This window comes from Chelonia mydas, chromosome 6 (assembly GCF_015237465.2).
Source record: "Chelonia mydas isolate rCheMyd1 chromosome 6, rCheMyd1.pri.v2, whole genome shotgun sequence".
NCBI classification, from domain to species: Eukaryota; Metazoa; Chordata; order Testudines; family Cheloniidae; genus Chelonia; species Chelonia mydas.
This window is the reverse complement of record NC_051246.2, coordinates 91,304,636-91,317,478: the sequence shown is the minus strand read 5'-3', so window position 1 is coordinate 91,317,478 and position 12,843 is coordinate 91,304,636. Positions and strand designations below refer to the sequence as shown.

Below are 12,843 nucleotides of genomic sequence, written 5' to 3'. Positions count from 1 at the left end.
GAGGAATCTGACCAGCCTGTTGGCCCATTTCACCCCCACTCTGGAACACAGAGTTTACTAAGGGACACTTCACTGGCTGTAGCTTCAGGGATAGGAAGAAGGAGCATGAAAGGTCAGCACATGTCCTCTACCTACCGTTGTTTCAGCTCAAAGCTGCATGTCAAACAATGCATGTTAACCTATGGAATATCTACTGTAACGGGGCAAGGGCAGATGGCTATAGAAAAGTAGTGGGAGATAGATATATTAGCTCCAGGCTAAACAAATCCCTGGTACCAGGATAAGTGAAATGGCAGCTGCTCCAGGTTAATTAAGACACCTGGGGCCAATTAAGAAATTTCCAGAAGACAGGGAGAAGGCTAGGTTGATTGGGACACCTGAAGCCAATCAGGGGCTGGATGAAACTAATTAAAAGCCTCCCAGTTAGTCAGGTGGAGGTGCATGTCAGGAGCTGTGGAAGGAAGTCGTGCTGTTGGAGTGGCTGAGTAGTACGCACCATATCAGGCACAAGGAAGGAGACCCTGAGGTTAGGGTGAAGTGGAGCTTGAGGAAGTGAGGGCTGCTGTGGGGGAAGTAGCCCAGGGAATTGTACACGTCATGTTTCTAAAAGCTACCATAGCTGATGCTATTAGGGTCCCTGGGCTGGAGCCTGGAGTAGAGGGTGGGACTGGGCTCCCTCCTTTTGCCCCCTGATTAATCATTGAGACTGGGGGACAACAGAGACTGTGCAAGGAAGGATAACTTCTCCTCACCTCCCTTGCTGGCTTATGATGAAAATGGCTCAGTAGACTGTGACCCTTGTCCCTAGAGAGAGAAGGGTTACGGGCAGGGTCACAGTGAGCCTCTGAGGCTAGCGAAATCTGCCAGGAAACGTGGGACCCAAGGAGACAAGGACAGAACTTTGTCACACTACACACATGAGCAATGCATTTATACCAACCTAACCCCTGGGGTAGACAGCACTATCTTAAGAGGAGGGCTTCACCCATCAACATAGCTACCGCCTCTCAGGGAGGTGGAGTACTCTCTGATCAGTGTAGGTAGTGTCTTCACTAAGCGCTACAGTGGTGCAGCTGCACCCATGCACTGCTGCAGCGCTGTAAGTGCAGACAAGCCCGCAGACACACACAAAGCACTTCATTGCTTTGGACCCTCTAAGTCTCAGTCACTTTATCTTTGTTGTTAGGGAACTGAAAGTCAAGGGTGAGTCAGGCAGAGCCAAGTAAGCAGAGGAGAAAAAAAACAAACCAAGAGGAAGAGAAGTTGAAGTGTCAAAGTCACTCAACAGCCTTTTCGAATCCCCCAGTGACTCTAGAGCAGGGGTGGGCAAACTACAGCCTGGGGGCCGCATCTGGCCCTTCAAACATTTTAATCTGGCCCTCGAGCTCCCGCTAGGGAGAAGGGTCCAAGGTTTGCTCCACTCTAGTCAGGGAGCGGGGGTCAAGGGCTTGCCTGCTCTCTGTGTACCGTGGCTCTGCACAGCTCCTGGAAGCAGTAGTATGCCCCACTCCGGATCCTACACATAGGGGCAGTCAAGGGGCTCCGCATGCTGCCCCCGCCCCAAGCGCCACCCCCACAGCTCCCATTGGCCGAGAACCACGGCCAATAGGAGCTGCAGGGGTGGCGCCTGCAGACAGGGCAGCGTACAGAGCTGCCTGGCCTTGCTGCCATGTAGGAGCCGGAGTGGGGGACATGCCGCTGCTTCTTGGAGCTGCTTGAGGTAAGCGCCACCCAGAGCCTGCACCCCTGACTCCTCCCAGCCCCTGCCCTGATCCCCCTCTGAACCCCTTGGTCCCAGCCAGGAGCACCCTCCTGAACCCCAAACCCTCATCCTCAGCCCCCACCCCAGAGCCTGCACCCCTAACCCCCCGCACACACAGCCTCCAACACCCTGCCCCTGCGGAGGCCTTTCCCGCACACTGAACTCCTCAGTTCTGCACCCACCACAGAGCCTGCACCCCCAGCCAGAGCCCTCATCCCCTCCTGCACCCCAACCCCCAATTTTGTGAGCATTCATGGCCTGCCATACAGTTTCCATACCCAGATATGGCCCTCGGCCAAAAAAGTTTGCCACCCCCTGCTCTAAAGGGAGAAATTATCCAAGGAAGAACAGATTCTAAAGAAACTCTTCACACTGAGAGGCCCTTCTCATCACCAGTACTGGGTCGCTCTAATTTGTAACTGATCCCTTCCCCTTCTTCACACTTACACCCACACAGTTTGATGGGCACATCAAGGACAGACTTTCAGCCAGTGTCTGTATCTGATTTTCTCAGAGGGCATCAGACACAGAACAATCCTGGGACTGTCTCCAGCTCCTCGATATGAAGCTCGGGGGCAGCCGGATGGGAGAGGAGAAGAGAAGGTGCAGTACAGGACTAAGTGATCTGGGAAATGGGAGGAGCAACCTGGGACATCTGAGGGTCACTTCCAGAAAGCTCTACTGCACTCCCCAGGGAGAAAGGACTAAATCGTCTAGTAGGCCTTTTGCAGCTCCAAAGCGAATATCACACTGTCCCCATCCCTTGTTAATCATCAGATGTTCCATTAGCTACCTGTGTTGGCAGAAAAACCTGTGAGGGGGCTGGAGATCCCTGACTGTGCTCCAGACTGCAACCAGAAGCTTTCCCTATGTACTGTGTATCCCATTATTTCCTTCTCCTGAGGGGCTTCTCCAACTAGGAGCTTTCTTTTGCCAGGCACTGAGAACAGAGCCAGCCTATGCCAGAAACCATGTCACAGCTAGAACCAAGTGTGACACATTCACACACAGAACAACAACTTCCTAGAGTTCCCTGCAGCTGGCTAGAATACATCCTACTGGGGTACAGAGGCCGCTGTTCACCGCTTGGGTGGGTCACTAGAGGCACTGAGCACAGCCAATAGGCCATAGCAAAGTCATCCTCCCCTTCTTACTAGGGGAAATGCTTCATCAGATTACAAAATTACAGTGTCAAAAGCAGAACCTGCACCTCAGGCCCCCACCATACCCATGCAAACAAATCAAGGGGCCCATTTCTGAGAGTGCTGCAGAGGGAGAAGTGAATACCTGACCCAGACTTAGCAGGACAAACACAAGCAGAGGGGACCTTAACAAACTCCCTCCCTCTGACTTCTTTGGGGTGGGGGTTTCCTGGAGACCACAAGCTATGTCCATACCCACTCTAGTCCCTCCACAACCCCTCCCCCCTGCTGATTCCACAGGGTCTCTTGGAGGCCACACACTTGCCAAGAGTTTAGCAGCTCTTCACCCATATTATAACTGAGCAGGTTATTCCAGATAATGACTTGCTCCCAGATCTGCCTGGGGGAGGGACTGTGAGCAAGGAAGATTTTTCTCCTGCTAGCAGCCCAGGCCAGATACTGGTCAGCACTGCCAAGGGAGGACCCATTCTGGCACACAGAGTAGCAGGAAGATCTCCACCTTCACCTGTCACTTAGCAGAGCCGAGACTGGACCTTACCATAAGCGACTATCAGCAGGACAAAATTGGTATTGCGGAGCAGCCTGAGGATGGACTGCACGTAGGAATATTCCTCAGGTGGCTTCAACTGGATCAAGGCCTGGGCCCGGCTTGGGGGAAACGGGGGCCTCTCCCGGAACACTGTAAACAAACAGAATGGACCTGTCAACAACAGGGCCTCAGAGAATCTAGGCCCAGAGAGTTGGGGAAATGTTGTGGGGTGAGGCAGGGAAACCAAAGTTTATAAAAAACACACTCTTCCCTGGTGCTCTAACCTTCCCATGTGAGCTTCCTCATGGACGCAAAGGGAAGGAGTGCCTCTAAGATAAAGCAAAAACAACGAGGAATCACATTGCTTTTGCTGATACAGACTAACACAGCTACCACTCTGAAATCGAAGATAAAGGAAACTCCAGCACCACTAGCTCCTACCCTCAGAGGAAGCAGCTGGGAAAGTCATTGCCTGTCAGTTGAAATTTTATAGCTGTTCAGTGCTCAGCATTGGGTTGCCAACAGTCTAATCGCACAAACCCAAACACCCTTGCCCTGCCCCAAGGCCCCGCCCCGCCCCTGTCCCTTCTCCAAGGCCCTGCCCCCCACTCACTCCATCCCCCATCCCTCCGTTGCTCACTCTCCCCAACCCTCGCTCACTTTCACCCAGCTCGGGCAGGGGGCTGGGATGCAGGAGGGGGTGAGGGCTCTGGGAGGGAGTTTGTGTGCAGGAGGGGGCTAAGGGCTGGGGCAGGGGGTTGGGGTGTGGGAGGAGTTTGGGGTACAGGAGGGGGTTCAGGACTGGGGAGCAGGTTGGGGTGCGTGACAGGGTGTGGGATCCAGGAGGGAGTTTGGGTGTGGGTGGGTGGGTGTGGGAGGGGGCTCAGGGCTGGGGCAGGTGGTTGGGGTATGAGAGGGGGTTTGGGGTGTGGGCTCCAGCAGGGCGGCACTTACCTTGGGCAGCTCCCGGAAGCGACTAACATGTCCGGCTCCTAGGCTCAGGGGCAGCCAGACAGCTCTGCATGCTGCCCCTGCCTGCAGTCACCACCCCCGCAGCTCCCATTGGCCGCAGTTCCCATCCAATGGGAGCTGCAGAGTTGGCGCTCAGGGTGCAGGCAGCATGCAGAGACCCCCTGGCATCCCCTGCACCTATGTGACAGAGGGATGTGTTGGTCACTTCCAGGAGCCATGTGGAGCCAGGGCAGGTAGGGAGCCTGCCTTAGCCCCGCTGTGCCGCCGACCTGACTTGTAGCGGCCTATTAAAATCTCCTGGATCGGTTTCAGTAGCCACTGGGAGATCGATTCTGGGAGACTCCAAGCCAATCCAGGAGGGTTGGCAACCCTACTCAGCAGTGGTGCCAGCCACAGAGGGCTAACAGACCTATTAACATCCCTGTCTACACAAGGCGATAAGCTGCCAACTTCAAAATATGCAGTTGGGCGTGACAGAGCGAGAGGGATGTTGGAAATGAAAAACATGGCCAACCCAGTGCCCTAAGGTAGAAGCTGTGCTGTGCCAGATTCCACTCCAGACCCCAGGCTCTCACTCCCTGGCCAGGCTTGGTGCCTTAGGGAATAGTGTTCTGCTCTGCTAGGTCAGAGACCTGGTTTTCATTCCAGGACCCAGGCTTGTCTGGCCAACCTCCCTAGAGGTGGTTATTTATATTAGGCGAGTGCCTAGGAATCCCAGCCAAGGGTCCCTCTGTTCTAGGTGCTGTATAGACATAGAAGATAGATAACAGTCCCTGCTCCACAGAGTTCACAATCTGTTTGTCAGGCAGGGCAGAACAAGTGGATGAAAGATGAATGGGCTGAGGGGCGATGAGGTTACAATAAAACAGAACTCAACAGGTCTCAGATTAGTGCTCTGCTTTGCCAGGCTAGAGACCTGGCTTCCATTCACTCCCCTGGATGGCTTTGTGGCTGGGGAGGGGTCTCTCACCTCTAATCTAATGGTTTACCAGGCTTCATTACACCACTCTCTGCCCTTAATCCCTTCTCCCACCCACCCATTACTGGCTTCTCCCCTGCCAGCTGGGCACTGCGTGTTCCTGTACCATGGCATGGCCCTCTGTTCTCCCGAGAGGGGAGCACCCACAGGGCATCTCCAGCTCTCCAGGGACTGATCCCAGCACCCTGTCTGCATACATTGCCTGCTGGTGCAATTTCTAGGCTGGCTCTGACGGGCCCTGCTCATTCCAGGGGCTTCAGACAGGCTGAGAAAGGCTGTAGGGGATAACTTGATTCCATATAGATTTTTGCATTGTGCTTATCACCTGATCACCTTTCAGGAGCACATTAAGTAACATGACCATCATCTGTCACATGTTGTTTCTTCTCTTACCCTCTCCCCACGAGAAGAAGCATGTGCAATGGAGTGTTTTGTTTTGGTAGGACTTTAGGGCTTGTTTGTTGTTGTTTTATAAAATATACATGTTGCTCTGTATATATATTAGAGAAGACTGGTTGAAGAAGTATGCTTTGCACTTAGAGTGGAAGGCTGGGGAGGTCTGAGATGGTCTGGTGGACTGCTAACAGTCTTCAAATATGTTAAGGGCTGTTATAAAGATGAGGGTGGCCAGTTGTTCTTCCTCATCCACTGAGGACAGCAGGGCAACAAGCCAATCGGAAGCAAGGGAGATTTAGGTTAGATATTAGGAAAAAACTTTTCAACTATAAGGGTAGTTAAGTTCTGGAACAGGCTTCCAAGGGAGGTTGTGGAATCCCCCTCACTGGAGGTTTTTAAGAACAGATTACACAAACACCCATTGGACGTGGCCTAAGTATACTTAATCCTCCCTCAACACAGCAGGATGGATGAGATGACCTCTCAAGGTTCTTTCCAGCCCTATATTTCTATGATTCTATGGTCCTTAGTTCTTGGAGGAGTTCATTCCACAGTCTCAGACCAGCCCCCCAATAAAGCTCTGTCTCCTGGTCAGATGAGAAGACCCTTAATGTAGAGAGTTACATTGTACCAGAGGAGCAGAGCTATCAACCACAGTCTTCATCTCAGAACTTTATGTGATCTTTTAGATATGCTAGACCCAGGCAATGCAGTGCCTCCAAGATAAGGACCAAGATCTTGAATTTGATCTGAAATTCCATGGGAGAGTAGAGGACAGGTTTGCTCATGTTGGCTTGTGCTGCTGAGGAGACATTCTGCAGTGTTCTGTACTAGTTGGAGTTTCCTAGGTGCTGAAGACTTCATACCCAGGTATATCGCATTGCTGTAGTCCACCTGAGAAGTGAAGGTGTGAATAACTGAGGCCAGGGCATCATCTACCAGGATGGGACATAGTCTCCTCGCCAGCTGAGAGATTAGAAAGCTTGCAGATGCTATGTGAGAGTTAAGTGTTTCAGTAAGGAATCTAAGAAAATTCCTAACTTTTGAACAAACTGACCAGTTGGGGGTGTGTGCCTTCAAAGGAGACTGCACCATGGCTGCAAACTCTTCAAAGTGCTTTGCTCTGCCCACTGGCATCACCTCTGCCCTTCTCAGGTTCAGCTTTAACCAGCTTAAGAAGTGACCCTGTATGTTAACAGAAGCAGGTGCTATGCTGGGGCACTGCCCCAAATCGCCCCTAGTGGGCTGCCCCATGCCCTCCCTGATACAGAGACCCATAAACACAATCTGGTCCTCTCAGCTTCATCCCTCCCACACATTTACATTCGCCTCCTTACCAATGATGACGAGGATGAACAGCACCGTTGCCACGGCTGCAATGATGAAAAACATGATGCTGATGTGGTAGGCCAGCTGTTCTGTGTCCTCCAAGTTGGGAACCAGAACGGGAGGGAGAACAAAGCCCACTGCAATTCCAAGCTGAGCAGAGAGATCAGAGAGAGATAGAATTAGATGGAGAGTGAGGGGGACCTCCTCCTCAATCCCCAGGCTAGGACCACCATCAAGTGACTCAGCTCCAAGATGTGGCCTGCCTTCGCATGGTCAGAGGCTGGCCAGGGCCCGTCAAACTTGGTCTTCGAACCAAAAATCCCCTACTCAGTCATCCAACAATCAAAATAAAACAGAAACTAACTACTATTTTAGCAGAATCCACAACAAATAACCAGTGTGAAAGTGTACCCTACTGGCCCCCACAGTTGTAGGAGTGACACTAACCAACCCCAGCTGCCTTGCTAACTCTGTCAACTTCTCCACTGGCTCAAGTCAGTCTAAGACGTTTAAGCCCAAGAGGAAAGTGAGCATCAAAAGCCACACAAAGGGTTTGAAATCCTTAAGACCAATAACATCCTAAATCCAAAGATGTGTTTGCTGAGCACCTGCCCCTATTCTGAGATGTCCTACTTTGAAAGGCTGTAAGTAGAGGCATCTGAGCCTGGCTATAGTCAGTGTCCAACAAGCACAGCACCTGTGACCTTGGAGTCACTTTATTGGTGGCATTGACATCACCATGAAAATGGTATACAGCCCCATGGCATACACGGTCTCATAAGTTGCCAATTTGCCAGTCTCAGAGGGAGAGGGTGGCATTTCCTTCCTTGTGACAATCTGGGGAAACTGACGACGCACAATTTACAAATTCTGTTTCAGCTAATGAATTCTCTGTGTGCTTAAACCCTTCAGGTTACCTGTATTGTGTTCTTGCTTCATACTCCATGTACAAAGGAGACAGGAGCGGCACCTGCATGGCTGGATGTGTTGAGCATTAAGAATCTGACATTTGAACAGGTCTATATAGGCAGCACAATAAATATGCTAAATGTGGCCACACCAAAAAAACTGATTCTGCCCAGCCAGGCTGGTAACTAAGCAACAGATCACCTGGTATGAGACTGATCTCTTGGGGGTGGGGAGACTAGGGACACAGACTGGGGGCTGCTCTTGGGCACCCTGCCTAGGTAGGTGGAGGGTCCAGGACTCCCCACAGTGGTCTGGGCTCTCTGGGCATCTCTCACCACTGTCAAGCTCCAGTTTCTGGACTGGCCAGGGGGCAGAGGAGGAGCAGGGGGTGCAGCGCTCCTGCATGTGTCTCGCTTTTGCTTTTTGAAAAGATGGTCACTCTAGGTGAGATCCCATTTCTGTGAAAGGGTAACAGAAAGGCTGTGCCCAGGAAGTGTGCCAGAGAGGCCAAGACAAAAAGAACAGGAGTACTTGTGGCACCTTAGGGTATGTCTACACTACGAAATTAAGTCAAATTTATAGAAGTCAGTTTTGTAGAAAGCGTTTTTATACAGTTGATTGTGCGTGTCCCCACACAAATGCTCTAAGTGCATGTAGTCAGTGGAGTGTGTCCACAGTACCGAGGCAACCGTCGACTTCCGGAGCGTTGCACTGTGGGTGGCTATCCCACAGTTCCCACAGTCTCCGCCGCCCATTTGAATTCTGGGTAGAAATCCCAGTGCCTGATGGGGCTAAAACATTGTCGTGGGTGGTTCTGGGTACATATCGTCAGGCCCCCCTTCCCTCCCTCCTTCCGTGAAAGCAAGGGCAAACAATTGTTTTGCGCCTTTTTTATTGAGTTACCTGTGCAGACGCCATACCACGGCGAGCATGGAGCCCGCTCAGCTAACCATCACTGTATGTCTCCTGGGTGCTGGCAGACGTGGTACTGCATTGCTACACAACAGCAGTTTATTGCCTTTTAGCAGCAGACAGTGCAGTATGACTGGTAGCCGTCATCGACGTAGTCCTGGGTGCTCTTTTAACCGGGCGCCTGGGCAAACATGGGAGTGACTCAGCCAAATCATTTCCCTTGTTTCATCTCGTGGCAATTGAATCCTACCAGCAGTGCACTGTCTTTTAACCTCCAGCTAGCAGAAGATGATGGCTAGTCGTCATACTGCACCGTCTTCTGCCGAGCACCTAGGAGATGACGATGGCTAGCGGTCGTACTGCACAGTCTGCTGCCAGCAAGATGTATAAAGATAGATGAAGTGGATCAAAACAAGAAATAGACCAGATTTGTTTTGTATTCATTTTCTCCTCCCTCCCTCTGTGAAATCAACAGCCTGCTAAACCCAGTTTTGAGTTCTATCCTTGAGGGGGCCATTCAGTTTCTCGCAAAGCCACCCCCTTTGTTGATTTTAATTCCCTGTAAGCCAACCCTGTAAGCCATGTCATCAGTTGCCCCTCCCTCTGTCAGGGCAACGGCAGACAATCGTTCCGTGCCTTTTTTCTGTGCAGACACCATACAACGGCAAGCATGGAGCCCACTCAGATCACTTTGGCAATTAGGAGCACGTTAAACACCACACGCATTATCCAGCAGTATATGCAGCACCAGAACCTGGCAAAGCGATACCGGGCGAGTAGGCGACATCACCGCGGTGACGTGAGTGATGAGGACATGGACACAGACTTCTCTCAAAGCACAGGCCCTGGCAATGTGACCATCATGGTGCTAATGGGGCAGATTCATGCTGTGGAACGCTGATTCTGGGCTCGGGAAACAAGCACAGACTGGTGGGACCGCATAGTGTTGCGGGTCTGGGACGATTCCCAGTGGTTGCGAAACTTTCGCATGTGTAAGGGCACTTTCATGGAACTTTGTGACTTGCTTTCCCCTGCCCTGAGGTGCAAGAATACCAAGACGAGAGCAGCCCTCACAGTTGAGAGGCGAGTGGCAATAGCCCTGTGGAAGCTTGCAATGCCAGACAGCTACCAGTCAGTCGGGAATCAATTTGGAGTGGGCAAATCTACTGTGGGGGCTGCTGTGATGCAAGGAGCCAACGCAATCAAAGATCTGCTGATATCAAGGGTAGTGACCCTGGGAAATATGCAGGTCATAGTGGATGGCTTTGCTGCAATGGGATTCCCTAACTGTGGTGGGGCCATAGATGGAACCCATATCCCTATCTTAGCACCGGAGCACCAAGCCGGTGAGTACATAAACCGCAAGGGGTACTTTTCAATAGTGCTGCAAGCACTGGTGGATCACAAGGGACGTTTCACCATCATCAATGTGGGATGGCCGGGAAAAGTACATGACGCTCGCATCTTCAGGATTTTCGCATCTTCGTCTGTTTCAAAAGCTGCAGGAAGGGACTTTATTCCCAGACCAGAAAATAACCGTTGGGGATGCTGAAATGCCTACAGTTATCCTTGGGGACCCAGCCTACCCCTTAATGCCATAGCTCATGAAGCCGTACACAGGCAGCCTGGACAGTAGTCAGGAGCTGTTCAACTACAGGTTGAGCAAGTGCAGAATGGTGGTAGAATGTGCATTTTAAAAGCGCACTGGCGCAGTTTATTGACTTGGTTAGACCTCAGCGAAACCAATACTCCCACTGTTATTACTTCTTGCTGTGCACTCCACAATATCTGTGAGAGTAAGGGGGAGACATTTATGGCGGGGTGGGAGATTGAGGCAAATCGCCTGGCTGCTAGTTTTGCACAACCAGACACCAGGGCGGTTAGAAGAGCACAGGAGTGCGCGGTGCACATCAGAGAAGCTTTGAAAACCAGTTTCATGACTGGCCAGGCTACGGTGTGAAAGTTCTGTTTGTTTCTCCTTGATGAAACCCCCTGCCCCTTGGTTCACCCTACTTCCCTGTAAGCTAACCACCCTCCCCTCCTCCCTTCAATCACTGCTTGCAGAGGCAATAAAGTCATTGTTGCTTCACATTCATGCATTCTTTATTCATTCATCACACAAATAGGGGGATAACTACCAAGGTAGCCCAGGAGGGGTGGTGGAGGAGGGAAGGACAAGGCCACACAGCACTTTAAAAGTTTAAAACTTTAAAAAACTTATTGAATGCCAGCCTTCTGTTGCTTGGGCAATCCTCTGGGGTGGAGTGGCCAGAGGCCCCCACACCGCATCCTTGGGCGTCTGGGTGAGGAGGCTATGGAACTTGGGGAGGAGGGCGGTTCGTTACACAGGGGCTGTAGCAGCGGTCTGTGCTCCTGCTGCCCTTCCTGCAGCTCAACCATACACTGGAGCATATGAGTTTGATCCTCCAGCAGCCTCAGCATTGAATCCTGCCTCCTCTCATCACGCTGCCGCCACCTTTCAGCTTCAGCCCTCTACCTCTCCTCCTGGTCATTTTGTGCTTTCCTGCACTCTGACATTGTCTGCCTCCATGCATTCGTCTGTGCTCTGTCAGTGTGGGAGGACAGCATGAGCTCAGAGAACATTTCATCACGAGTGCGTTTTTTTCACCTTCTAATCTTCACTAGCCTCTGGGAAGGAGAAGATCCTGTGATCCTTGAAACACATGCAGCTGATGGAGGAAAAAAAAAAAAAAAAAAAGATACAGTGGTATTTAAAAAGGACACATTTTATAGAACAATGGCTACACTCTTTCACCGTAAACCTTGCTGTTAACATTACCTACACAGCACATGTGCTTTCGTTCCAAGGTCGCATTTTGCCTCCCCCCACTACGTGGCTAGCCCCTCACCCCTCCCCGTGGCTAACAGCGGGGAACATTTCTGTTCAGCCATAGGCAAACAGCAGAGCAGGAATGGGCACCTCTGAATGTCCCCTTAAGAAAAGCACCCTATTTCAACAAGGTGACCATGAATTATATCACTCTCCTGAGGATAACACAGAGAGATAAAGAACGGATGTTTGAATGCCAGCAAACATACACTGCAATGCTTTGTTCTACAATGATTCCCGAGTACGTGCTACTGGCCTGGTGTGGTAAAGTGTCCTACCATGGTGGGCGGAATAAGGCTGCCCTCCCCAGAAACCTTTTGCAAAGGCTTTGGGAGTACATCCAGGAGAGCCGCAAATGCCAGGGCAAATTAATCATTAAACATGCTTGCTTTTTAACCATGTATAGTATTTTAAAAGGTACACTCACCAGAGGTCCCTTCTCCGCCTGGTGGGTCCGGGAGGCAGCCTTGGGTGGGTTCGGGGGGTACTGGCTCCAGGTCCAGGGTGAGAAACAGTTCCTGGCTGTCAGGAAAACCGGTTTCTCCGCTTGCTTGCTGTGAGCTATCTTCCTCGTCCCCAAAACCTGCTTCTGTGTTGCCTCCATCTCCATTGAAGGAGTCAAACAACACGGCTGGCGTAATGGTGGCTAAACCTCCTAAAATGGCATGCAGCTCATCATAGAAGCGGCATGTTTGGGGCTCTGACCTGGAGTGGCCGTTTGCCTCTCTGGTTTTCTGGTAGGCTTGCCTCAGCTCCTTAAGTTTCTCACGGCATTGCTTCGGGTCCCTGTTATGGCCTCTGTCCTTCATGCCCTGGGAGATTTTGACAAATGTTTTGGCATTTCGAAAACTGGAACGTAGTTCTGATAGCACGAATTCCTCTCCCCATACAGCGATCAGATCCCGTACCTCCCGTTCGGTCCATGCTGGAGCTCTTTTGCAATTCTGGGACTCCATCATGGTCACCTCTGCTGATGAGCTCTGGCCAGCATGGCAAGCTGCAGGTGACCATGCAAACAGGAAATTGAAATTCAAAAGTTTG

The 12,843-nt window shown here is 51.4% G+C and overlaps 1 protein-coding gene across 6 annotated transcripts in view; it reads right to left on the bottom strand.

Moving 5' to 3' along the window:
- The window catches only part of FLVCR2 (FLVCR heme transporter 2), a 57,315-nt gene that overhangs the window by 23,980 nt on the left and 20,492 nt on the right, over nt 1–12,843 (bottom strand). For all 6 annotated transcript variants that reach the window (XR_005225562.2, XR_006291830.1, XR_006291831.1 and 3 more), the window contains exons 2-3: nt 7,139–7,280; nt 3,464–3,604 (exon numbers count right to left, since the gene is read on the bottom strand). Coding sequence is in view for 2 of the 6 variants with exons in the window: in XM_037900721.2 (XP_037756649.1) it covers nt 3,464–3,604; nt 7,139–7,280 (283 nt within the window). In the remaining 4 variants the exon portion in view is untranslated. The remainder of the gene's footprint in view (nt 1–3,463; nt 3,605–7,138; nt 7,281–12,843) is intronic.